Here is a 26,330-nt window from a genome sequence, read left to right as displayed (position 1 = left end):
TTAGTGATGATCTCCTTTTCACATGACACACCAGGACATCCTTTATGAAAGATAACCTTTTGCAGTTGCATCTTCCCTAATGATGCTGGTGAAATCTTACCAATCGTGGTTTATTCACACAGGTAATATTGGCCTCTCTCTTTATAAACTTCAAAAATGTTCAGTTATGTTGATTTGAGAAATGGTTTTAATTGTAATGTTTCAAACATCAGTTTTGAGGTTCAAGAGGTAAACCATCTTTATGCAATGACTTGTAATAAAAAAGGGATCTCTTCTTTTTTCATAACATAATGCACAGGTGTGTCAGTACTGATTTATATTGCAAGACAAACGTGTTGCATGTGGAATCTGTGGTTGAGCTGGGGTTACACATAACGTAAACAGAATATGTGTACTCACACGCACACAGAACCAGGGAGCTGAGAACCTCACAGGGTCCATTTGAACCTTTATCAGGTCCAAAAATCTGTCTGCAGTTGGATTTCAACCCATTCGTTCTTTCATCCTTGCGCCTTTCTCCAGTAATCCATCTGTCCACCCGTGGCAAGTTTTGACTGTTTTCATTGCAACCACATTGTTGAAATAAATCTGCCCCCCTCCGTCCCCTGACCCGTCCTTCCTCTGCATGCTTCACTCTTTTCTCTCAGCACCCTGCAGCAGGCCATGTGGAACACGGTCTGTAAGCAAAAAGCACATTCAGGGCTGATACTGGTGACAGACTGTGAAGTTGGGATTTGTTTTTATTAAGGCCTTGTAGTGAATAATGTGCACATAATGACTGCACATACTACAGTGCACATAATGACTGAGTCAGCTAGATTTCCAGGTTCAGTTTAGAAAAAAACAAAAAATCACAGGAACCATGCAGCTTCAACAGGCTAGACGCAGCTTTAAAAAGTTGTTCTCTGTAGTTATTGTGGATTGTGTGCGTGTCTTTTTTAAGCAGCATGGATGGTTAACCTGTGTTGTGAGCAGCTCAAGCAACTGATAGCTAGTTCTCAAAGCAAAGATTAAAGAGATAGTCTGGTCATTTTTAAAGTCATGTTCTGTCGACTGTGCATCATTAGCTAGTACCTTATCAACCATGGCATCAATCAGACCACAGAGTGTGGAGAAAAGGTCAGAAGTCTTCATTAGACTAATGCATAGCCAAATGAGAGCCCATTTTATATTTTTTTTAGGCATATAAAACATCTTTTTTTCCCCAAAAATATCATACTGGTGTGAAAGAATGCCACATAAGTTAACATTAAACTTCTACACATTTGATACTAACTGCTGCTAACTATTTGACAGAACATGGCTTCAAAAAATAATCAGAATTTCCCTCAAAGTCAAGTCCAAGTTAATTTTTTTAAAGCACATTTAAAGACAGCAGTATCTAACCAATGTGCTGGACAAGAATAAATGCTATCATCGTTGTTGAGGCTGTTTGCGTCGTCTCCATGATTAATTTGTTTATTTGCCATGTTTGTTTGTTTCGAACAACAACAGCCCCAGGTCTCTGACACAGCTACTTTGTAGGTCAAAAGGTAAAAGGTTTGGAAACCATTGCTGTAATCCACAAAAAAAGAGAGATAAAAAAAAACGCTAAAGCTCTTACTGGTGAATAATTTAGCATGTATTAGCCACATTAAAAACAGCTTACGATGAATCAATTACAAAACCCCACACATGCTTTCATTAAGGCATTTTAATACTGTTCTTTTCTCAACATTGACAAAATGTACAAAGAAATGGTACTGCCAAAATAACTAGCAGACAGACAATAGGAAAAATAATCATGTTTCCCCAAATAATGAGGGAAGGTAGAGTAAAAAAAACAAACATTTAGAAATACTACAAACATTTTCTGGGCTTTGCTTTAACTGGCCAAAAATTATAAAGAATTTTCCAGTTACAGGTATGATACAGAAAGCAAATATAACCTAAAAGCAAACAAAAACAAAACATTTTTAAAAAGGCCTCTGAGGTTCTGGCTGAGCAGGAGTAAAGATTTCTTTAAAGCCAGACTCAACTGATTCCAATACTTTCATGTTCTTCATTTAAACTTTATAATGTGATATTAAATAGTGCAGTGGGATACAAAACTAAATGCCCTTTTTGTTCTTGAACTGCACATCAGCATGTAAGCTAACACTACAACTTATACCTAAGAGTCTGTAGCAAGGTTAGAAAGATGTTTCTTTGTAAAAAAAAAAAAAAAAAAAAAAAATAGTTTCATAATCAATTATGTTTTTGATTCCCAGGGAAAAGATTAAAATAGCTTTGAATCAGTTTAAAACTTATTTTTTTCTTTCTTGGTTGCTAGTTGTTTTCTACAGGAGTGACTCTGGAGGGGAAAAAGATTCTGTGAACACTTTTTTTTTCAGCTTTGGTGTTTGTAGACAGTCTGAGGAGTTATAAGGCATCAGCTGGCAGAGATTAAGTATTCGAACAAGTCTGTATGTTTATTCTGTGACGGTGCTTTGCTAAAATACTGTAGATACCATTACAGGGGGAGGAAATCTCAGGTGTGGCCCACTCCTGGTTGTGTTAGTGCTCTTGTTGTTCCCGTAACCTTTGCTGCAATCCATTTACTTCGGAAATCAAAACTGGGATCTGGGAACAACATCAAACCTGGCTTAATCATGTTCCAGTTGCAGGTCAGAAAACCGTTAGGAATTGTGCTCAAAAACCAGCCTAATATTGGATTTTGATGTTAGGGTTGGTTTGGAATCTCTTTTTGACCTTTCTGAGTCAAACTTTTCAAATATTTCAGACTTGAAGCTTGGAAATTTTGTCTTTTGAGTAAACTAGAACACAGCGTTAGATCTGCTATGGAGCAAAAAAAAAGGTCATGATGAACTCAGATCTGCTCTGCAGTGCAGTACATACTCTTTGTTCTATTTGTGATGATTTGGGTTGTTGTCTTCTTTCAGCTCGTTGTAACTTTCAGTCGTTCGGCAGATGGTGTACATGTTTCCAACGACTCCCTGCGGTTATAGCTTCTTGAAAGACTGCACACAAGTCCACTTCCCTTGATTAAATACCCACAATCCTTCACTTTGCTGAAAGCTGAGCTTGATACAGACGTATATCTCAGTGCAACCATTTCCCTGGTGTATAATGTCTAACAGTTCCTCAGATACACAGAAAAAGCTGTTCTGTACTAGACTCCTAATTAAATCTTAACATGAATACAGTTTTGTGTGTTTTTCACTGTCGCTAGCTGCTTTTATATTAGGCCTTGCAAGAATTTAAGCTGGTATTTACTTCTGCATTGAACAAATACTGTAACTCTGGATACTTTTAGCATTGTATCATAGATGCAAATAGAAAATAGAGAAAATCCTTGGTGCTAAATGATTTTTTTTTCAAAGCAAGAACAGATACTGTTTAAACTCATAGAATACTGAATGAATATTTACAACAGAAACACATGGCGAAAGTACAAAAAACATTTACAATAAAAACAGAATATTTTGACATCAACTAGGAAAAATAAGTCTGTTCATAACGGCACAGAATAATGACAGCAAAGTCCATTCTACTTCTGTCTTTCACAGAAATTTTCATTCCAGATAAGTCAAAGGTTTTGTAGTGTGTGATTTGAAGAATCCTAAAATTCATCAGACATTTGGAAAGACTGTAGTTTTTCTTCACATTAGATGATGTCAACAGCCAAATAAAAAAAATGTACAACTTTTATGGTCACTATAAATTTTCTAAAGTTACACAGTTTGTTCCATCTCCACATGACCATCAGTCTTGTCTGAGTAGAGCATTGGAAAAGAAAACTTTTTTTTCTCAGTGCAAGTTTTTCTAGTCCACACGGTGCCACTTGACTTGGTGGAAACTCCAATTGATGTCAGTTTGTTTGATTCAAACAACTCTTCGTTTACATCATTTGGATCACTGTCAGTTCTCCAGTTCTGTGGCATTTTTCTCATTTTCATATTTCTTTTTTCCAGCAACAAGATTAAGGCTCCTTTGAGGTGTTTTTTATCAGAACAAAAAAAGTTTGAACATCTGGGGTCAGTGCAAGAGGGCACTGTCCACTACTGAGACCCTTTTAGTTAATTGCACTTTATTTAATCACTTGATTAGGTTTCTACCGTCGTTCAACTCTGCTCGATGATCTTCAATCACTTCCTTCTCATTGTCCCATAGTGGTTAGGCATATTTTAAATATGCTGTAATCCTAAATGCACCATTTAGTGCCTCTTAAATTTCAATCCGTTCTGTCATGTCATTATGTGTGCAACAGAGGATAATAAGTGCCCTTTCTCAGACTGTGAACATCTGATATGGGAAAGAAAATTAGAATTAAACCACCATGTGGGTTATAGCAAGATCAGGAAATTCTCTTAAGAACTCTTTAAAATCTTTGTACTTGTTAGAAATAAGATGGCTTAAGCGATGCTAGATTGTTATTTGATGAGCATTGTTCTTGCATCAGGGGTGTTTCATAGTCCAAACCACCATTTTGTTTTAACAGTGGAGGCAGTTGAGAAGTCTGGCAATAATCTGTCTCTGGCTGCTTGAGAGGTAGTGTACCATTTACCCCATTGTCCAGGCAAGATTTTATACCATCTAACTCAGTGGGGTCCGGATCAGCTGGACCCAGCTCTAGCTCCATTCCTGTATTTGCCCACTTCTTCCTCCCCAGACAGATCAGGGTCCCAACCACCACAGCCAAGCCCAGCACCAGTGCTAGGACTATGAGAGCTGTGATGAGAGTGCTTGTTATAGAAGTATTTGAATTCACTCTAGGCTGTACAGACATCACAGGCACCTCCTCGGTGCGAGCCTCTGTACATGACCCTGTTTCTATTGAGCTGTTCCCCTTAAAAATACTTTTCTCTCCAAGGGGACTGGCACAAACTAAGTAGGTACAGTTGGGCTTTAAACCACGCAAAGTGTATTCAGGGTAGGATGTTGGTAAACTCAGTAAGATGGGGCGGCGATCAGGCCCTGAAAGGTTGCGATAAGTCAACCTGATGCCACGGATATTTGGCCGTGTCTCTATGAAGCGGTGCAGGTCAAGAAGGATTGATGTGGAGGTCACATGAAGAGAGGTGATTGCATCAGGTTTATTAGGCATCGCAGGGGCAACTGAGGAAACTTCTGTTGTCGAAGGTTGCCGTGGCTCAGCACTCTCTTTCTCGTTCTCACAAAAGAGGCCAAATATTCCAGAGGGACATAAACAGCTGACAAAGCCAAGAGAGTCAAGAGTACAAGTAGCCCCATTGAGGCAGATATTTGGAGGGCAGAAATGCTGCTCGTTTTTCTCATTGTTAGAGCTCGGTGAGACTGGATCTTCTGAAAGAATGGGGTAACTATCTGTTATTAAAGTAATGGTTTCTTCACTAGTTGGCAGAGGAGGAAGAATGGCTTTAGTATGGATGGTGTCTGGAGGTGTGGTTGGAATTTGAGGAACAAGAGTATTCTCTTTGGGAGAACCAGCATATTCCGTTGTGGTTGGTGGACATCCAAAATCTTTGTGCTCCAGTTCTGAAAGCATCTTCCCAGCGTTAACTAGAGGAAAATGACATCTCGTTATCTCAGGCCCCTTCAAATTCACTTTCTTCTCTTTTAGCCAAGCAGGAAACCAGGCTAATGGACACTGACAGTTAAATGGGTTCTCAGCCACTGCCAGGTGCATCAACTTTGGAAAGCTTTTGAAAAATCCTTCAGAAAATCCCTGAAGATTAAGTCCACTGAGATCTAGTTCTTGAAGTCCAACCAGTTTTTGGAAGTCCTCCACCCTCAGCTCAAGTAATGGGTTGGATGCCAGGCTAAGTTTGATTAGCCCCTTGAGGGAGTCCTGCCTCAGGGCCTGAGGGACTTCATTCAACTTGTTGCCTGATAAGTCAAGCTCGTGGAGGTTCCTCAAAGAGGTTATGACATCTTCATCCACAGAGGTTAGCCCTAAGGACACCAATTGAAGGGCCTCTAAGTTGGGTGTATGGAGGTCTGAGGGTCCCAGAGTTGGAATGTTATTGTGGCTAAGGTCTAACAGAAGAAGCCTGGGGAAGTTAAGAGAAGGCAGGGAGGTGAGCTGGTTTCCTCGCAGCTTGAGTTCCAGTAACATCTCCAAACCTTCAAAAGCTTCCCAGTGAATGCTCTGAATCCGGTTCCCATAGAGATACAGCCTCTCTAACTGAACCAACCCAAAGAAACTGTCTTTGGAGATGTGAGTAATGCTGTTAGCAGATATGTCCAAGTTCTTCAACTTCGACAGCGATTCAAATACCCTATCAGGAATTTCTGCCAACTCATTCTGGCTCAGATCTAGTGTCACCAACTCCTTGAGGTCTTTGAAGTCATCTTGGGACAAAGTGAGAATGTTATTCTGGAAGATGTATAGATGTTGGGTGGTGACAGGGACTTGAGGTACAGTGCTGGACCTTCTATTGATGCAAAATATTGAGTCTGGGGCATTGCACGTGCAGAGTTCTGGGCAGTCAATGGATAACTCCACAGCAGAGATGAGTAAGAAGAACATTAGGTAAAGCAACATCATGATGGCAGGCCTGTGATTCTGAAAAACATAAAAAAGAGAAGGGACAAGTGTTAATAATTTGCTTGCTAAGCAGATCATATAAAAAGTAGAACTGGGTGAAGTATTGTCTTTTTATTCTTTTAATCATTTTCAAACTGGAATCAAATTAGCCAGTGTTGTTTGACTTTAAACTATTCCTTAATTAGGCAAGTTTGTGAGTTTGAGCGTGAAATTTGGAAATATAATTCAGGCTTCAGTCTACGCAGCCCTTTTTTATTTTATCTATCATTTTAAAATATTCTGCTCTCCCCTGTTGTTTGTTAATAACCGGTTACCCTCGTCATCCAGCCAAGAATCTGTCATGTGCCACATCAACTGAACCCAGAACACTCTCACACTCTGCATCCAATCAGACCTGCATTTCATTGTAATAGCATGATATGAAGCTGCAAAACGAGTTCCATTTGCTTTTATAAAAAAAACGTTAGCAACGCTGTTTTCTGCAACAGTAAGGAATCAAATTAATATCTGTTCCCACCTGTTTATATAAGATTTGACCACAGGGTAAAAGAGAAACGTCACTGTCAGAATGATAAGAAACAGATCAACACACAGCTCTATACATGCACACATATTCCTGCAAAGGTTCACACCAAAGACCTACACACAACCGAACAGTCAACAACACAGCTGGATTCTGTTACCCACAATTCACTGCAGTCATCCCTCACTGTGAGACAGAATGAGAGGCCCACATAAACCTTCGTCCTCCCCCGGTGATAAGAGAGAGGTAGGAGGGGACCAGAGATGAAGGATTTTTTCTCTTTCTTTTGAGAGCAGAGAGGTAAACTGAGTAAGGAAGGGGCAAAAAAGAGATGGAGAAATTTGGAGTTTTAAGGTGTGGTAAAACTGCTCAATTAATCCACAATCTGCTACAGACCAAAGTTAACTTCTCTAAACCTAAAGTGTACAACAGGACTCAGATATGAAGATATAGCAGTGTTGTATATATTCTTAAAGAAAAATCCTAGAAAATCCAGTGCAATCACAACTACTGCTGTTCTTCTCTTTGGAAGATGATACATGGCAGATTTTGATAGTGAAGCTAAGTACGATTTGGCATGCACAGTTTGAATTCCTAGCCTCAGTTCAAGTCAGATTCTTGGTACTAGAATAAAGAGAGCTCTAATTGTTGTTTGCTGGGATTTAATTGTAGTCACTTCATATTTGTTTCTGGTTGGGTACTGAGAGAGAGAGAAAGGAAAGCAGCCCAGCTAATAGGAGAAATCTTTATTGTTTACTGCACGCTACAGCAGCTGGGAGCTTTATGAGACATAAAAAAGTCACAACAAAACATGAAACTTACTGATGACAAAAACAGGTGGGGGGAATCTTTAAAGCAGTGCCCTTTAAATAGATAAACCAAAAATCAGCTAATAAAGACTTCCAGTTTAGGGAGTGAGGCAGAGGTGAAAGAGAGAAACATAAAAAACAAAGCAGGGATCATAAATTGTGTCAGAGAGTTTGTGTACAGGAAGGTTACGTCACTTTGGTTCAGGAAAAAGGGGACATGAGTTATTGGTACCAACTCCCCAAAGTGGAATATTGTGTTACCTCATGCCTGAACAGCTTACCAACAAGATCTGTGTTAATGACTTCAATATTTCTAAGCAGATAAAGTATATCCTGTATAAGTGTTGTGTTGCACAGGAATGTGTACACACAAGCACAAAAAAGTGCAGATAATACAAACGAACATAAACCATAACCACAGGAAATTTAGGGAGTTCTTCTGAAGTTGGGTTCTGTAAAAAGGTTATGAACTATTATCATCTTACTTGTTATAGACAGATCTGCTGTTAATTTTGCCATGGACCTTTTTTATCAGTAGGTAGAATTCTGTGGTAGCCAGCTGTAGCACTTCTGGTGAACTTGGGGGCACTTCCTGCAGAATATCATAACATGTCTGCCAGAATAGCGGTGTGATGTGAAACTAACAGATGTGTAAAAGTTTAGAAAATAGTGTTAGCATAAACTGCTATCAAAGATTTGAAATTTGAACTGTTTCAAGATAGCAGCAACCCACTTTTGTCTTGCCAAAAATTCTAACACAGTAACATAACGTGGAAGCTGAAACCAAAACAGCACAGCACAATTAAAGTAATTAAACAAATAGGACATTTACCTGCTTAAAAAATAAAACTACACCTCAGATCATTTTTCCAAGTGTTGACTTCTGTTGATTCACATAGTTTAACTTGTTCAAATATTACATTTTCCAATACATTTCAGATGTAAATAGTTATTTGATACCTTAAAAATCACTGTGATTGTGTGTTGGAGAGTTGATGGGGCTTACAGGGAGACAACATAGCAGAGCCCATAAACTGAATATTTCCAAATTAACTTTAGAACAATGAGACACTTCATGCATCTATTTTATGTCAGTGTCTCGACCCCGAGGAGCAGTGGTTAGAGCTGTTACCTCACAGCAGCTTCAAATTCCAGCTGCACTTTGCATTTGCATGTTTGCCTCGTGCAATCGTTGGTTTTCTCCGGGTACTCTGTTTTTCCCTCACAGACCTGAATTATGCACACTAGTTTAATTGCTAACTCTAAATAAGTGTGAGCGTGAATGGTTGTCTGTCTCATTTGTCTCTATGTAGCCCTATGATGGACTGGTGACCTGCCCAGGTCGAATATTGCCAGGAATTAGACAGTGAGGGACATCAGCTGATTAGTCAGTGCTCTGATTGGAAAGTTAAGCAGACGATGTTACAACACAACACCTTCTTTGTAAGTGGTGACTTGTTGACAATCAGGTCTTGTGGCTGAATTTACACAGAGCTGACTTACAAAGGGCAATGTGGTTTAAATATTCACAGGTGTGGTTCTTTTATTCTTGGAAAAACACTTTGGTATCCAGCTTACAGTTCAAACAACTTTCATGCTTTAGCTCTAAATTCCTGTCTTGTGGTAGTCAATCCCAAATAGAAACATTTCTACGTATAGAATGATCAGTATTAGGAAGAACAAATACGCTAGACAACCATACAGTGCATATATAAATAGCAACCTAAGCGACATGACAGTGAACAATCTAAGCAGAGTAGCAGATAAAACAGACCAAAGCACTTTCTAACTCATATCAACATGCCAAAGTGAATAAAATGAACCATGTGACTGAGAAAATCATTTCTTTGTTTTTGCTGTGCTTTATTATTATTCATATTTAATTTAACAGCTGCGTGCACACACATGTTACACAACCAACCACTTTTGGAACAAAATAATACCATGGTGTGTAAGACTCCACCTCTTCCTATTGTCAACCGCATTTCCAAGCTTTTATCACCTGCTGGATCTAATCCAGATCACGTCTTTTTTTTTTATCTGCTTTACTTTGTTTGTTCTTCTCTCCTTCCCTTCCTGCCATTAGCCTCCTCTAAAACCTTCTCAGTGAATATACTGATGTCGGTTCTCAGTTGTCCGCGTAATGACAGTCCTAAAGTGATGAAATAGAAGGCAACTAAAGAAGGCAACGTGAAAGGAAGTTCAGTTCGTGTCTATTCAAGCACTTTGCGTTTCTCAGTAGATCTTCGTTACTCAGGCACCTACGCAACTCGTGCTACAACAGGTGAAAAACAAACACCAAGACTCTACAGTCAGTCAAATACAAAAAGAGGATGCAGAAATGTAAGAATGCACAGCACACACTCATAATAGGCACACTGGTCACTCCCAAGTGGAGTTGATGCTGAAGTAATTACACTGAAGTTATGCAGCAACCTCCAAACTGGATTATCCACCAGTCAGTCATTCTTTGACAGTGACCACCTGACACACTCTGGTGCTCCATTGTCTTCAACAGGTGTGCAAGCTTTGCGTCTGCTGCTATGACAGAATTGCACTGTGGCATTTAGGTGTGCTACCACTGCTCGTTAACTCTAAGCTTGACTCACCCTCCTAAAAATAAATAAATAAACAAACAAACAAAAAACTGCCTATGTCAGGTCAGTCTTTGGTTTGAGATGTTGAGTCTACGTATACCTTAAAGTGGCCGTGAGTCAAAGCAAACACAAAACGCCTAAACAGAGTCTAAAGAAAGATGCAGCGGTTAGAAGAATGATTGTGTTATTGTGGTTCCATTTGTGAGAACTTGGACTTTTAACACCCATCTTCAAACAGCTGTTTGGCAGAGATTTTAGCTATTTACCACGGACCCATCACGCCTGACCTCACTGACTCTACTAGAAAAGCACCTGCAGTATTAACATTTCTGAAGTTAAAATTCTCAATATAGGCAGAGAAACCAAAGAAATTATGGCTCATATATTGCTTGAATATAACTAATCAGTGATAAATGCTGCATGTTGGTGTTTCTGTAATACGATGGTAAACTAAATTAATAACAGAAACTAGCATTCCTTCAAGGAAGACATACTTTCTGCTGCCTTGCATGCCAAAGTTAAAAAAATAAATAAATCTTAGCTCATTATCTGTAGACTTAGAGTTATAGCCAATAATAAATGAATAATATATCTGGTCCTGTCTAAATTTTATCATGAAATGACAATCTCATATAACACAATACATAAAAACTATATTGGTATTTGTTTAACTAAACTGGCTATAATGAAAACAAGTGCACTCATATTTCTGTGTGAGCCACAGCCAGGTTAAGATGACCAAATTCAATGATTAACTGATCATCAGCAAGTCTGAGCAATTCCGTAAGAGCAGACATTTTGGCAGCTGCTCGGGACCATTTGGGCATGTGTTAACAAAGTGTCACAATGAACACTTTTACCAGCATTCATCTTAGTGAAACTCACTGCTTCCTGTCTGTCTAGAAAGGTTATAAGGTCATTTGAACTATTTTACAGCGAGAAAGAAAGAAAAAATTTAGGACAGCTGCCAATCTGCTGAGGGACTGGTGTCCCATCAGTTTGTCCCAAAGTTCATGGCTTTAAAATGGTGGCCGACAGTTTCTTGTCAGTGCAACACTAAACGACAGAGTGACCTGTCTTTTGGCTTTGATTTAGTTTCTCTCTCAAGGAAGTAAAAGAAGCTTTAACAAAAAGGACAATAAATCTGCACCTTTAACCAATTTTAATTATGACTCATTTAGAAGATTACATTTTTTAGGAATAAGTCGCCTCAACACTCAGATAAATGTAAAGTTTGCTTTGTTCCTACTAAAAAAAAAGGATAGAAGCAAACCTATAACCACTGGGGGAGCAATCATTGTTTTGTTGCCACCTTCACGTTTAGATTTAGACTAACTTTGAGTGACATGGTTTGTTTAAAGACATGCTTAGACTATAAATGCCTCCAACGAGGCACCGAAGGCACAGCCGGGCATTTTGTATTAATAGCTACAGATGCAAAACAGCTCAGAATGGGAGGATTGCACCTGGGTTTGTCTTCACATTTCAACTGCCTGTCAGCAGCTGGCAATAAGCCTGTCACCTGCACTCAGCTTCACACAGGTGTGCCAGCAGGCAAATGGCAACAAGCGCAACCTTGTCAAACATGTCGGTTCCTTTTCTCTCTCTCTCCCTCATTCTATGATACACATCATCTTACTGCCTGTACAAATGTATCAAATCCTTCCAGGGAAGTAAGATAACCTCCATTTACTTTAACGTTTTGTGTGCACAGTAAAAGAAAAGGTTTTATAGCTGAGAACAGTGTCATTACTTTTTTATTTCGACGTTAGTGTATCAAACTCGAGTTACAAATCTTGAGCGGATTAAACTAATCATAAAGAACGGAAACATATTAGCTCGAGGGGATTTTCTTTTTTCCTTGGATTAAACTCTTAAAGCAACCATATGGTGGCTTTTCATCCTGAAGCAGAGAAGTCTTATTATTACCCACTCAGCCTTCGTGGGTCTGTCAGCTCCTGACCTGCCATCACTTGTCGCTCAACTTAATGAGGTGTTCACACCTGGGGAAGGCATCTCCTCTGAAGCTGAAACACTGACTGAAGCAGCAGAAGCTCCTTATTTGCCATATGTTCCCTGTGATTTTTCTTTTCGCTCGCATATTACTGCTTATATCTTTGTTATCATTGCTTTTTAATCAGTCTTGTTTACCCATTCATCCTCCCCCTTCAGGTCTGATGATCTCCTGCATGAGCCTCTGTATGCTTGTTGAAACCCAGTCCCAGTTTTCAAATGTTGGCCTCTGTCAGATTACAGCCTGGGCTGGACTGTTTGGGGATGCCTTGGGGTTGCAGATATGCTGCCTCTGGATTTGTTCAAGTCCATAACGGTGTTGCATTGCTTTGTCTTTGTCTGTACTTTACCAACCTAACGCGTGTACACATGCAGGTAAACAGACGTCGTCCCAGTGACACATGAGTCATATGCAAACCGCCTGTGCTAATTAGGCGGAGCGCAAACTTCCACATCCAGCATTAGACAGGATCCATGCAAGTGCTCGAGTTTATTTAAAAGCTACTAAATTGGGTAACAATAAGCATGTTGTTACAATTAGCAGGTTATTTTTCAGACCTCACATTTACCCTCAGGATTTTCTTGAAAGTTGCTACTGTTGACAAATTTATATGTGGTAGAGCTCAATTAATATGAACTGTGCAGAGTTTAAAATTCTTGATATCAGCAGAATGGTGAACATTATTCATATACATGCAGAGTACCAGCCAAATCTTTGCATACAGATACTTGTTCACTTTTACTGAGTGTCCAATCAGTGTCTGACTTTTAACTCATAATGTAAATGTCCCATTGGGGCTGCACCATAAGAAAAACATTCAGTTACAGTATTGTTATTGAGTATTGTGATGATTATAATGAGTTGCAATAAATCCACAGTCTCGTCATCTTCTGTCATCATGACACCCATGGCCCTCCCTGTGAGTGTGTGTGTGTGTTCATTTATAAAATATCTTATGACCAATTTTAATAAAACTCTCAGAAAGTCATTGGACGCTCATCCAAAACTGATTAACTTTTGGAGCCAGTTTGATTCAAGACGGCTTGACCTTCGACACAAACAAAAATAATTTTAACTCAATAAAGATTACAGATATTGAGCTAAAATTTGTTGTGGAAGTAGCTGAGAGTCATCCCTATGATATATTCTTAGAGCCAACAGGTTGTGTAAAAACTTTGGCTTGAAAGGTGGTGGGCAATATGCATTTTAGCTTCATTATCGTCACCCTCATTTAAATCTGGTGTGGGCATAAAAGTCAGTGGAGGTTCTTCTAAATTGGTCAAAACTATAACTAGCATGCAGAGTTTAAATGTACGACAGTTGGAGAAATAAACAAAAAAAAATCACTTTGATTTATAACAGTCCAAGCTGTCTGTTATACTGATTTTGCTAACACTGATACATTGATATTGTGCAGCCTTATTATACACATGTGTTCGTTAAAAAAGACAAATAATGGGTTTAAGGTTCATTATGGTTTCAGAAACACATTTTACAAAGTCTGAATCTTAGATCAGCTGCTCGTCTGTGATGTGCTGCACACAGGGACATGAGTTGTTGTTGATAATTAATGATAATTAACAGCTGGAGCAGCTCTGCAGGACAATGTGATGACTATGTTTCTGAATTACCTCCAATTTCTTTGTTGCAATTAGAAATACACATCTAATATATTTGTATACTTATACAGAAATACCAATACATTTGTGGAAGATCATCATGGTTATTACATAGTTAGAGTTTAACTCAGTCATTCTCTCTGAAGAATACATTTATTAAATTACATTTAAACATTTCAGATTAAACTATTTATTAAAAAATATAATTTTTTATTCATCAGTTTGCTCAAAAATTGTTTCTGACATCCTTTGGCTCATCAGAAGCTCCAGACCCAGGTGTGGTTCTTCCCACTGGACTCCTGTCTTCACTGAAACTTGAAGACACGATTTGCTCTGGAAATTTACAGACGCACACCGGAAAATCAGGAACAGTCAGTGCTGTTGTTCACAACCACACGTATCAAGATTCAATTTCTCTGATGCGAACACGACTTTATGACGCAATGAATGCTACAACTGCTGCACCCTTCTAATCTCTTGCGTGCACACACACACAACGACACACGGAAACTGAACCATGCCCAAAGGCCTCTGTACCAGCGATCCCCTGCAGCTGGATCACCTCATTTACCCAGTGTGTGGATGGATTTACTGCTGAGAGACTTCACAGGAAGTGTCACAAAGTGTACGCACACATAAGCACACACACACGCATATACACACATACATATTGGATTATAATTGGAAAATTAGTTCACCTTCCAAAAAACTTTAAACAGTTTCTGCTTGACGGGGGAAATATTCCCATAGAAGGATGTTGTTTTGACCTGTGTGTGGGACAAGTGTTTACTTTGTCACTTATCTATTTACTTTAACTCCTTACAGATCCTTTAAAGTAAACACACACACACACACACACACACACACACACATGCTCATTCTTGTCTCTGCTGGAAGGGAAATCAATTAGTGCAAACTGAACTGTGTGTGTTTGTTTGGTTCGGTTAAAGCCACTGACCTTGACTGGTTCATGACCCAGAAACAAAGGCTGTATTATACATAGGAACACACACACACACAAAAAAAAATCACAGTTTTTAACTCTTTTCGGTGCTGTTCAGAGCTGCCCCATCTGCTCCATCAGTTTTACAAGACCAGGCCTGCTCCCTGACATTATTTTCACAGTTTGAAGGCAGCTGCAGACACGTAAAATGTGTCGTGGGAGGGCGACTCTGCTGAGAACCATTTGTGTCTGCAAAAACAAAATATGTCTGAGCAAAGTGCATCGTGCTGTTGTTGAGAGGCAGGTTGCAACCAAAAAAATATATCAATTTCACATTTAATCTTCATTAATGTGAAATCAGATTCTCCAGTGTCCATCAAACGTTTACTGGAACTCCTAATGCAGCTTAAATTCAGACTTTTGATGACTTCATAGCTACACACACACACACACCAGAAAGCTTATCACTCCTTAAAACAATTAATCATGACAAATTCCAGTCTCACTGTGTTTGACACTTTCTTTACTCGCTACAGAAACTGATATGAAAGCCATAAACAGAAAATCCTTCAATAAGAAAGAACTTCTGCTGGACCCAGAGTCACATTTAATTGACCATAATTTCTTTACAAACATTGCAAGAAAAAAAAAAAAATCAAGATGACCCATAAATGATTTAGTTACTAAAGGTCAAAGGTCATTTAAACACTCAGTCTATTTTATAAACCTTTACATCCCAGAAAATTTTACATTACACATTTTTTAATATAAAATTATATAGTTATATGCAAGCGCAGATAGTGGCAAGCGGCAGCAGCTAGCTATAGCATTTCTGATGCAGCCTGGGGCACTTCCTGCAGGAACATTATCATATTTCTGCCAGAATAACTATATATTGTGTAATTACCAGTGGCATAAAGGATTAAAAAACAGTGTTTGATTGAACTGTTGTGAATGTTTGGGACTCCAGTTGGTTTGAGACGCCAGTGATCCACACTGGTCTTGGTCCCGCTCAGACCAGCCGTTAGCTCATCAGTCCTGTCTTAAACTAATTCTGCTAACTAAGATCCTTCAAAGAGCTATCTAGACCAGGTAACACAATGATTTCTAATGTTTACCCAGATCTCCACTTCTGCACTATATTTTTATCTGTAAACATCAAGCAGAAAAAAATCTGAGTAAAAATGACAAATTTATCAAGGAAGCAACAAGAGAATGGAGCCACAGATCTTGCTGTTTACTGTATATCATCAATAATCTCAGAAAAAAGGTATTGTTTGTGATGTAAACAGCCCACCTAGTTTTTGTTTTTCTGTTAAAGTTTTTCCTTAAAAAGATTACTAAAGTGTAGATCTTGTCAAATCAGCTGAAACTGAATGGCTGCATGGAAAAACGAGCGTGACCAAGTCTGATAGCAAGAAACACCGACCGAAAATAAGTTAATACATTTTAATGGTCTCTTCTAAAAGTCCAGCTAAGCAGGCCTGCCTGTGTCAAAACTCCAACCAGCGCTGACTTTGATCACATACGTGTAACTCCATATGCTCCGAGTTAAAACCCAAGCCTGACTGCACACTGCAGGGTTGAAACTGGACTCCGAAGTGGAGACACGTGAAGGACTGGCGACGACACGCTTCACTGCAGACCAGGCGCTGACACACGACTCTGAGAAAAGCCTTGAGGTTTGCAGGAGGAATGGGAAGAAAGATTTCACGTAAATAGGCGGACTGAGTAGACAGACGCCCTCAATTCTGTTGCACACACTCACACACAGTTTGGCATACGTTGATTCACAGTTTATATATATCGGCCAAGCATTCCTTGAAGGAATGCATGTCACCCGCTGCCTTTCATGCCGGAGTTTTAAACTGTCAGAAGGACCAAAGTTATAGCCATTCGGACAAACCTTGTGAATGACAAGGTAAGACACAAAAATATTATCATCCACCATTCATAGCAGTGGGTGACAAGAAGAAAAGCCACCGATTATCTAACCATCTGTGCTCACCTGGATATACTGTATGAACATACTCCCACTCAGCTGCTCCCCAACCTGCACCTCAAAGATCATCCCAGGTTCATTCAGCTGAAATCAATTTATAAGCAAACCTTGCCCAGAGAAATAGATTCCAAGTTTAGATCAGATTCCGTTAAAGATAGCAACGTTATGGGTTCAGTTTCAAGGGAAGACTGAAACTGACGGGTTCTTTGCAGACCTTTGAACACAGTGAGCCTTTGTTAAACAACAAACATGCCAACAATCATGGAATTAGTCACCGTTTATGTGTCGTTTGGCCAATTTCCTTATCTGTGAGTAAGAAGACAGGTATTCATAGGAAGGGCAGAGATAAATTACACGAATATTTACAGGATTTCTTTAAAAAACAATCACAGCTCTGTTTCAACCAGACCACTACAAAGCTGAGTCGTTCTTTTTTCACCTTGCTGCTCGATCCTGAACATGTTTCAGTAAATTTCACATCGTTCTGTCAATATAGATTCTAATTTACCTCTGAACGATGTGTTAGGTCATTGCTGGGTTTCAGGATATTCATCTTAATTTGAACTGGATGCATTGAGTCAAGTTTCTGATCAGGACTATGTCTGCTTTAGATTTGGTGTAACTAGAAAGTCAAAATAATTGGATATAATTGTAACAAATTCCACTAGCCATTAGCTCATCAATTTGGTCAGAATTAACTTTTGTTTCCCTAAACTTAGGGTGTTTAAAGAGCCATCTACAACAAGTAAGATAGTAATTGTTCAAAATCTTTCCACAGAACCCTGCGTAAAAATTCTGGACAATCTCGTTAATGCACAACTTTAAAACACTTTAAGTAAAATTGCGAGGCCTTTACTGTGTTTCTGGACGAAGGAGTCAACCCTTTAAAACAACTCTACATACATAATTAACATTCTTCCTGTGCAGACCTGAACTCTTCCATCCTGAGGAGGGTCAACAATCTTTCTCAGTGAACTCTGATGGAGTTCTTAATCAAGAACGTCATCCCGCTACTCTGAAAAATGGCAGCAATCAAAATTTTAACGAGCGGAGAGTTGTGAACCAACCATCAACCCAATCAAGCCTCAAATACCGTGCGTTTATTTTCAGCTGCGGCTGAGCCAGGAAAATTGCTCCGTTAATGGCTGCTGCATTGTCTGATTTCTGTCATCTGTCGCACTGAGAGCAGTCTGGTGTGTTTTGGCCTTATCCGAGGTCTGAGTAATGTTTCTGCAGCTGACTGACCTGCTGACCGCTTCATTTGGACTTGAAGTGGTCTCTGTCTGTGTTTACGGAGTGTCGTGTGTTAGCCAAGAACATTTGGTACGTAGTGTTACACATGACGGACAGAAAGTAATGAAAACTCCTCTTTAAGAATGTGAAAACAGCGGCTGGCAGGTGTCTGAGCCCTGAAACAGAATTTGGCTTCTGTCAGGCTGTTGCAACTTTGCCACTGGCGGTTTTGCTCGAAATCTGGGTCGTATTTTCTTTATCAATCAGATGAAAATCTGTACGATTTGCGCCAAAGTTGGAGTGTAAAATGTAAAAGTATCTGTTTAAGAAAAAAAAAAAAAAATTGTTTGACAGGATATTGTTGGATGTTGAACAAAATTTGCACAGTTGTGACACCAGCTTGGGACTGACTGCTGTTCAACTATAAAAAAAACTATTTTATAACTCACTTTTAGGTAGAATGTTATAATCTATTACAATGATCAGACTTCATAGTGTCCAGCTTAGTGTTGTAGTACTATAATCGTTGGGTTTCTGACATTTGTTGTTTTCTGTTTTTCGTTTCTGTTTGAGTGACCCACACTTGCAGTATTAAATTCTCCTGCTCCCATTGTGCTTCAAAGCTGTGGTGGCCAGACTTTTAATTTACTTTACACGGCTCTGAAGTGGGTTTTGCTTCTCATCTGAGAACAAGATGTCTAAATTAAAAAATGCCACAGACATGCCCGTGACCACAGCTGGCTGAACTGGGCTCAGAGGGACCGTGGAGTCTAAAGTTGGATGAAAATAATGCATCTGACGAGGCAACAGTCTCACAGAAGGCTGTTTTTATGCTAAAAATAGAGGAAATGTTTGAAAACAAAGCATCTTTTTAACAATGAAATGAGTGAATTTGACTGTTTTTTTATTTTTTATTGAACATCTGTTGTCTATTTACATACACACACAGCTTCATAAGTTATATTCAGACCTCAATGACCAACATTCTTCACTTTGCCAACATGCAGAAAATGAGAAAATGTCTTGTTTTGTTGACATAAAGATGACAGAGGCTTTACAACGTCTGCTTGACATAACAATAACCCAACGCTCCAGGATAACCCACAAACAAACACATAACTGACTAAAGAAAAGGGGAGAAAAAAAAATCAAATGTGCTGCAGGACATTTTTAAAAACACGTGCAAGACTTTGGAGCTGACTGTGGCTCTGCAGAGTTATTGAACATGCCCAAAAACAACCCCAAATGCTATGCGAATACAAAAGCAAAAACAGAACTGTTTTGTTCTGATGACAAAGTGGATCTTCTTCTTTGGGTCACATTAAACTAATACTGACTGCGAGTCGAGTCGGTTCAAATCAAAATGGAAGAGTTCAGACCGAGTAACCAGCGAGGTCTGACTGGAGGGAAGGATTTTCCTCACGATGTTCAAAGCATATTGCCATGTCTCATGTTTTTTAAATGATGTATAGTGCAGCTTTTTCTCCGCAACATTTGCTTTTAAGCAAAAAAAAAGGCTAAACAAGTTTTTGGTCCTAAAATATTTGGTCTAAAATTAATGGAGGTTTGTGCTGCTCTGTTCAAGGCAGACGGAGGTTTCGCCAGAAGAAGAAGAATTCTGCCAAATTGTTAGTTTAGTTTGAGGAAGAACAGCTTAAAGTGTAACAATAACTTTACTCATCATTTTCAAATCATCTAATGGTTAGATGATGGTTAGAAAGTGTTTCTTCCAAGTTCAGCGGAGGCTGTGGTGATAGCTTTCAGGAACGGTCTGAAACTCTTCAGCTGATGGCATCTGTGAGCAATTCCTTAACTGGACTTATCTCTTGACGTTACAAATGGTTCTTGCTAATTTGTGCTTTTCTTACAATTTTTACTGCTGGACTTTACTAAACCAATCTAGACAAAACTGTGGTTCTACAACCACAGATACAGCTTACGCTGGTGTAGGTTCTCAGTCATCAGGACATGGCAAATCCGAAAAAAAAAAATGTTTTAAACAAAACAACAACTTGATAAAGCTCCCCAGACGGGAAGCAAAACATCTTCAGCTACAGAATAGAAGTCCAGCTGTATTGCTTTTTAAAACTTTTTGGGGATTTGTATCTGTGGTTGTTCTGCTTCATCAGGTTCTTGTCCCGGTTGGTCGGACTGGTTCACCCTTTGACTCCTGACCTCCTAATCCCCTACCAGCTGCAGGGAGGCCCCCAAAGAGAAATATGTGACTCTGAATGTGTGTGTGTGTGTGTGTGGGGGGGGGGGGTCGAGTGTGACAAGAAGATAAAAAACACCAATGAATGCTGTCATACAGAATAAATGTGTTTAAATATCCAAAGTTTTAGTGAGTTTTTTATACATGATAAATGATTGTGACTGGATGTGATTAAGATAAAAATCACAAGGTGCTTCACATCAAAATCACAAAAAAGAAAGATAAAATAAATCAAGGTCTAATAAAAACAAAAGCAATCTCCATGCCCTGGTGGTGACTCACGATTAATTCCTTTGACATATGGATCAAATGACAGATTCCTATCAAAAGTCGCCCCCTTTTTTTAATGATGGGTTTAATGGAAGTGGAAAGAGAACCCAGGTTTCTGAAGGGACCAAGTTATTCAAAGCACAAACAGTAACCTCCCATTTTCTCCTCATTCAGCTGGAAGACGTTATCAGATAACCAGGATATAATACATTTCTAACACCTTTGCAGGACAGATATGTTGGAGACCTGGATAGGTGTAAAAGTAATAAAAAGCTGAATATGATCAGCATAGCACTGATAACAGATACAACAAAAATATTTTAAAAGACAGTGTAAGGGAAGCAAATAAAGCACAAATAAAATAGAGTGGAACACCACCCTTAAGAGTATCTGAAGATTATTTAAAATAGGATTTAGCACCAGAAAGGTTTCTAAACATTAAATAAGAAGCAAACAGGTCTAGAGTTGTACCAGATATGCTCACCCAGCAATTCAGTGTCTGAAGCAGCCCCAAGTGATCCACAAAGGCTGGACTTGAGGCTCACTACGACTGCTGATTCCTAAGGGGAACATACTTTGGGTTATAAAATGGCAAAAACTGAACAAGTACCCTCTAAAACCTGGTACCAAATACACTTGAGGCTGTTGTTTAACACATAAGAAACCTTGGAATTTGAGGAGCGCTGCACTGTGGTGGTTCACTCTGTCGCCTCGCATCAAGAATCTCAGCTGTATTTAGTTTACACGCTCTCTCCTTCAGCTGTGTGAGTTTTCAGCTTCCTCCCACTGTCCAATTAGTGACAGAACAACACAAAGTTTAGGGAAATGAATTCTCGAGATCTTAAGTGCAGATCTGTGATTCCGCTGATACTACAGAAAGGTTGGTTGACATGCTTTCTCCGTCGCTTCACTGCTGTCTTGTCTTGTGGGTTCAGTTTCTCATCAAACCATAAATCTCTACAATCTAATTAAGGCAAACAATCATGTAAGTGCTTCTGTCTGTGTGTTTGCATGTTTATTAGCAACATATCTCATGAACCACTCAATGGATTATAATGAAACTCTTAAAAAGTAATCATCGTTTCAGCATTTCAAACTATTTGTTGTTATTTATGCACATTACATAAATTTATGTTAGCTATAAAAGTAAACTTAGCGTGCTGCTTTGACAAAAGTCTCATCCAACAGACATGTAATCTTCACACGTTCCTCTTCTCAGCAGCAGAGCATACAATCTGCCACATATCTTTGGCTCCATATTTGTTGAGCTTCTTGTGACAGATGCCTAAATTTATGCCAAAGGGATGCAGGCGGACACACGTACAGGAAAACATCAAAACACCTGAGGCAACGGTGTCACATAAATCAATCAAAATTTTTTAAAAAAGGGTACACAAATCAACATTTCCTTCAGTGTGTCTGTCCAAGTTTCCCAGCACTGATGTTGGCTTTCTGTTTGTCAAACTCAGCTTGTCTGTTTTAAGGTGCTCAGCGCATCGCAGGTTCAAACCTTTGTATTTGAAAGTGCTTTGTGAGGCTCTGCTGCCCCCGGGCTACTGTCAACTTACAACGTGAGTTTGTGTGTGTGTTAGTGTGTTTAGCTCAGGGGAACGAGGGCTGCTGAATGAGGATGAAAGGGTGTGTGTGTGCGTGCGTGTGTGTACAGACTATCTGCCCTCAGGTCAAAAAGACAGAGAGGGGCTCAGAAAAGGGGGCTGGAAGGTGGGTTTGCTCAAATATAATACACTTCCCCCCATCCTAACACACACAAACCCAAATGCTCTCAGGTGTGGCTGGTATCTTTGAGTGTGGTGTGTTTTCTTAAAGCGATAGTTCAGGTCTTTCAAACTGGGGCAGCAATCTACTTTGGTCTCAGTCCTGCAGGGACATGCCATTAGCTCATCAAACTGGTCATAATTAAACTCCATTTCTCCAATCTGTTCAAAGAGCTATCCACAACAGGTAAGATACTAAATGTTAACAAAACTCCACTACGAAAGATCTGAACTGCTCCTTTAATGATGTCAGCCAGATTAGTGGTGTTCGATGATTAAGACCTACTTCATACACACCACAAACACTCCTTTATTACTTCATAACAGTTCAATAATATGAAGTAAATTTTAGGGTTTCTGTAAAACTTCATCCTTTTGCAGAAATGTTCAGAGGCGTCCGTGTTGGCCTCCCTCTTTTCTCTTGTTTCCCGAACCACCATGTTTATCCAACAGACTGTGAGGATAACGGGAGGGGGAGACACGCTTCACGGGTTAGCAAAGGAGTAACAACCTCCAAACCGTGCAGGCTGGTGAAGGGCGTGAGCGCCAACAAAGTAAAAGGCTCCGTTCTGGTGAGCATGTAAAGCCTCGACCTGTCTGTGTGTTGTTTTATGCACAGATTCCTTTAATGCCGAGGCGGTTGGTGAAGACGTAACGTGAGACGGTGTATTAAGCCGTACTCTGGATCATTTGAACTACACAATATTCAGCAAGTTCATGGCGTAGTTGGCTTTTGTAGACAGACTCGTCAGCTAAGAAAACATGAAAAAATTCCCAGGTTCTAAAGAAAACAAATCACGGATGTTCTGTTTTGGTTTGTTTAGTAAATCATGATTTCTATTTTGTGCACAGAAAGTTAGAATGACTAAGGTTACTTAAATCAGATCACATATTGACTTAACAGAAAAAAAATCTTTTTATGTATCAATTGGTGGCTTGATGCTGGATCACTGCTCCTCTAAATGATCCCAAATAATCTCTAAAAAAGGCTCTATATATCTGCACAGAAACAATGAAGAATCCAGAAATGAAACAGTCGTGTTCTTATGTGTAGCTGAGATTAAAAACCAGCATCAATATTAGGAATTTATTTTTCTGAAGATTTAAAATTACGTTCACTCAGTTTATGTTTGTAGAAGGTTTAAATGATGTAACTGAACTGTTCAAGCGCCAAAATATATATTAAAACCCTAAAATCAGATTTTTCAATTAAAGGCCTAGCATTCCTTGAAGAAACATGTATCATTTTGTGTAGAAAGGTGGGAGTTGTACCTTGAAAATAACATCATGTCAAACTCATGCAGTATCGCAAGATGTCAAAAGCATTATTTCCCACCTTCACCTTCACCCTCAGCAGGTGCGATTGGTTGATCAGGCACAGATATTCTCTGATTTAGATCTTTTGCAGAGGTTTCATAGCGCAGCGTTTCATGGACATTCAAGAGTACAAGGTCCATTTTTATTAGCCAAACAGCAGAACACAGAGATATAAAAAATATAATAAATAAAATGGGGCTGAAGAAGAGCTAGAGCAAGAAAAAAGAGAAAAGTGGGGGAGAAAAAACCCCACAGTGCCTAAAAAAGCAATCTGAATAGCTAAGATGGAGAAACACGCGATGAAAGCTGAGAGAAATGTTGCTCTGGAGAAGTGATGGAAATATAACTCGCAAGATGTTTGAGGAAGCAGATGTCAAATGTGACAGAGTGACCAAAGTCTGACCTGAAGGGAAGTGTGTGTGTGTGTGTGTGTGTGTGTGTGTGTGTGTGTGTGTGTGTGTGTGTGTGTGTGTGAAGGAAAAACACAAGGCACACTTAAAACCCACAAAGAGGAGGGGCTTTAAGTTGCTGTTGGATAACAAATGAAATCTTTCACACACACACACACACACACACACACACTTGTCTCTGCAGAGCTTCATCCTCCTCACCTTGCAGCTCCTAACTTCCCTCATGAGGTTATTAACTCCCTGATCAGTGAGCTTTGCTTTATGTTCTGTCCTGTTTAGTTGCTATGGTGGCATGACCCGAACACTTATTAGCTGACCCTTGGGATTAGACCAACTTTGAAAAAAAAAAAAAAAGGGGGGGGGGGGTAGGTTGGGTTAAGCCCTCACCTCGAGGTGCTCACCAAAAAAAAAAAAAAACAACCTTTAATTAAATTGCTGAGACACCCAGGCAGGAATGTTTGGTCTGTCCTCTCGTTCCGCCGTACGTCCATCCTCGTGTCCTCACCTCGCTTTGCTTTTCCCAGACACTCGTCTTCCTCGCTGGGTTTGTTTTAAACTCCTCCTCAGAGGTCCCAATAAAAAAGGTGGACGCAGAAGGTCCCAAACTGCTGTCTGGTTTTATTAAAAAGGAAAGCTCAGTCATGCATCACAGACATTCTTTTGAGATCCTCTGAATGTATTGCCAATAAATGAGCACGCAGCACAGATTTAAAAGTCTAGACTTGAATAAAGCTGAAAAAAAAATCTGTATTTTATCTTCAGAAATGTTTCCGAACAGAAACCTTTACAAAACTATAAATTAAATAAAGGTTCGTGAGTGTATTTTACATTAAGCTGTCTGGTATTACTCAAAGTATGAGCTGAGGATGACTCTCAGCTGCGACAACATCAAACTTCAGCTCATTATCAGTAAAACTGACATTTCTGTGACAGCTAAAGTCAATTATCTGGAGCTGTCCTTGAATAAGACAGACTCCCAAACTTAATCAGTGTAGATGTGCAGCCAGTGATTACTTTCTGGGAGATCCTAAAATATTTTGCTAACATGACAGCCAAACAATCGAGTTTTCTTAGAATCAAGGTTTTTCATCACAACCTAATAGTGTTTCATAAAAAACATGCATTGATTTTTTTTCCCTAACATAAAAGATTTTCTGTTAATTATGTCTCTTCCAAACTGTTCAGCACAAACAGACAACCTAAAAATGTACAATATAAAAGACCACAGCAGAAAAGTTTGGAAACATATTGAGAGCCAATCGCAGGAGAAGAAAACTTGACCAGAGAGGAACAAAAACAAATTCGGGTCAGCTCCCTAAATCTGACAGACAGGCGACCCCAATCGCCCTCTCAGGGTCCCAAACTAATCACGCAAATAAAAGTTTCCTGAAAAAGCCAGGGGGGTCAGAGAGAAAGCCCGTGGAGGGGCAGCTAACAGCCTCTAATCCGAGAAATTCCACACGAACGCGCTCTGAAGACGCGACAAAGATAAGAGCTGATCCTGGTTCCTCCTTATCTCTGCAGGGAGACGTTCATCACGGTCTGTTGGTGGGTCCCTCTAACCCGGGACACACTGAGCCGGGCCAGGTCCTGACCCGGGACACACTGAGCCGTGGATACAACACGAGCTTTGACATATGGAGGCACGAGGAGCCAATCATGGATCAGTTTCCAGACCTTCTAAAAAGTTAACCAATTCTTATCTGCAGGTTTTATTGCTTTTTAGCTATAAAAGTTGGTGACAGAGCAACAATTTTAACTTATAAACAAATATAATAGCAGCCAGTGAGCCGAACCCCCTCTTCTGAAAGTTTACAAATCACAACAAAGGCGCGTGAGAGAACAGTTTACCTTTGGTGAAGTAATCCAGTCCTCCGGAGCGCAGCGTTCCCTCAGAGTCTTTATCCACTTTTATCAGCTCGTTTCTCCACACTGACACTGGAACAAAACAAACACACAAAAACAAAAACGTGGAAGAACTTTTCCCTTGAACGCAGTAGAGTTCGGGTCCAGTCAGAGTGCGAGCTGAAGAGTCTGCAGCGCGGCGCGCAAGGAGGACGCGGCTGCGCTGAGGGCGCACACTGAGCGCCGCCGCGCA

The 26,330-nt window shown here is 39.6% G+C and overlaps 1 protein-coding gene across 2 annotated transcripts; it reads right to left on the bottom strand.

Moving 5' to 3' along the window:
* Positions 1–1,678: 1,678 nt before the first annotated feature.
* LOC108231768 (vasorin) lies at positions 1,679–26,330 on the bottom strand. Of its 2 annotated transcripts, XM_017409060.2 has the most exons (3): positions 26,084–26,330; positions 21,215–21,290; positions 1,679–6,526 (listed from the first exon to the last, which is right to left on the bottom strand). In XM_017409060.2, the coding sequence occupies exon 3, from the start codon at positions 6,506–6,508 to the stop codon at positions 4,379–4,381; it is 2,130 nt and encodes a 709-aa protein (XP_017264549.1). In that variant the 5' UTR covers positions 6,509–6,526; positions 21,215–21,290; positions 26,084–26,330; the 3' UTR covers positions 1,679–4,378. The 2 variants fall into 2 exon arrangements, with proteins under 2 accessions (XP_017264549.1, XP_017264540.1); XM_017409051.2 differs by lacking the exon at positions 21,215–21,290 and having other exon boundaries at positions 26,084–26,329.

This window comes from Kryptolebias marmoratus, linkage group LG3 (genome assembly GCF_001649575.2).
Source record: "Kryptolebias marmoratus isolate JLee-2015 linkage group LG3, ASM164957v2, whole genome shotgun sequence".
NCBI lineage: Eukaryota > Metazoa > Chordata > Actinopteri > Cyprinodontiformes > Rivulidae > Kryptolebias > Kryptolebias marmoratus.
The sequence above is the reverse complement of the archived record's forward strand: the minus strand, read 5'-3'. Positions and strand labels throughout refer to the sequence as shown.

Coding starts and splice junctions, on each gene's coding strand:
- LOC108231768 (XM_017409060.2), bottom strand. CDS start 6,508: ATGATGTTGCTTTACCTAATGTTCTTCTTACTCATCTCTGCTGTGGAG.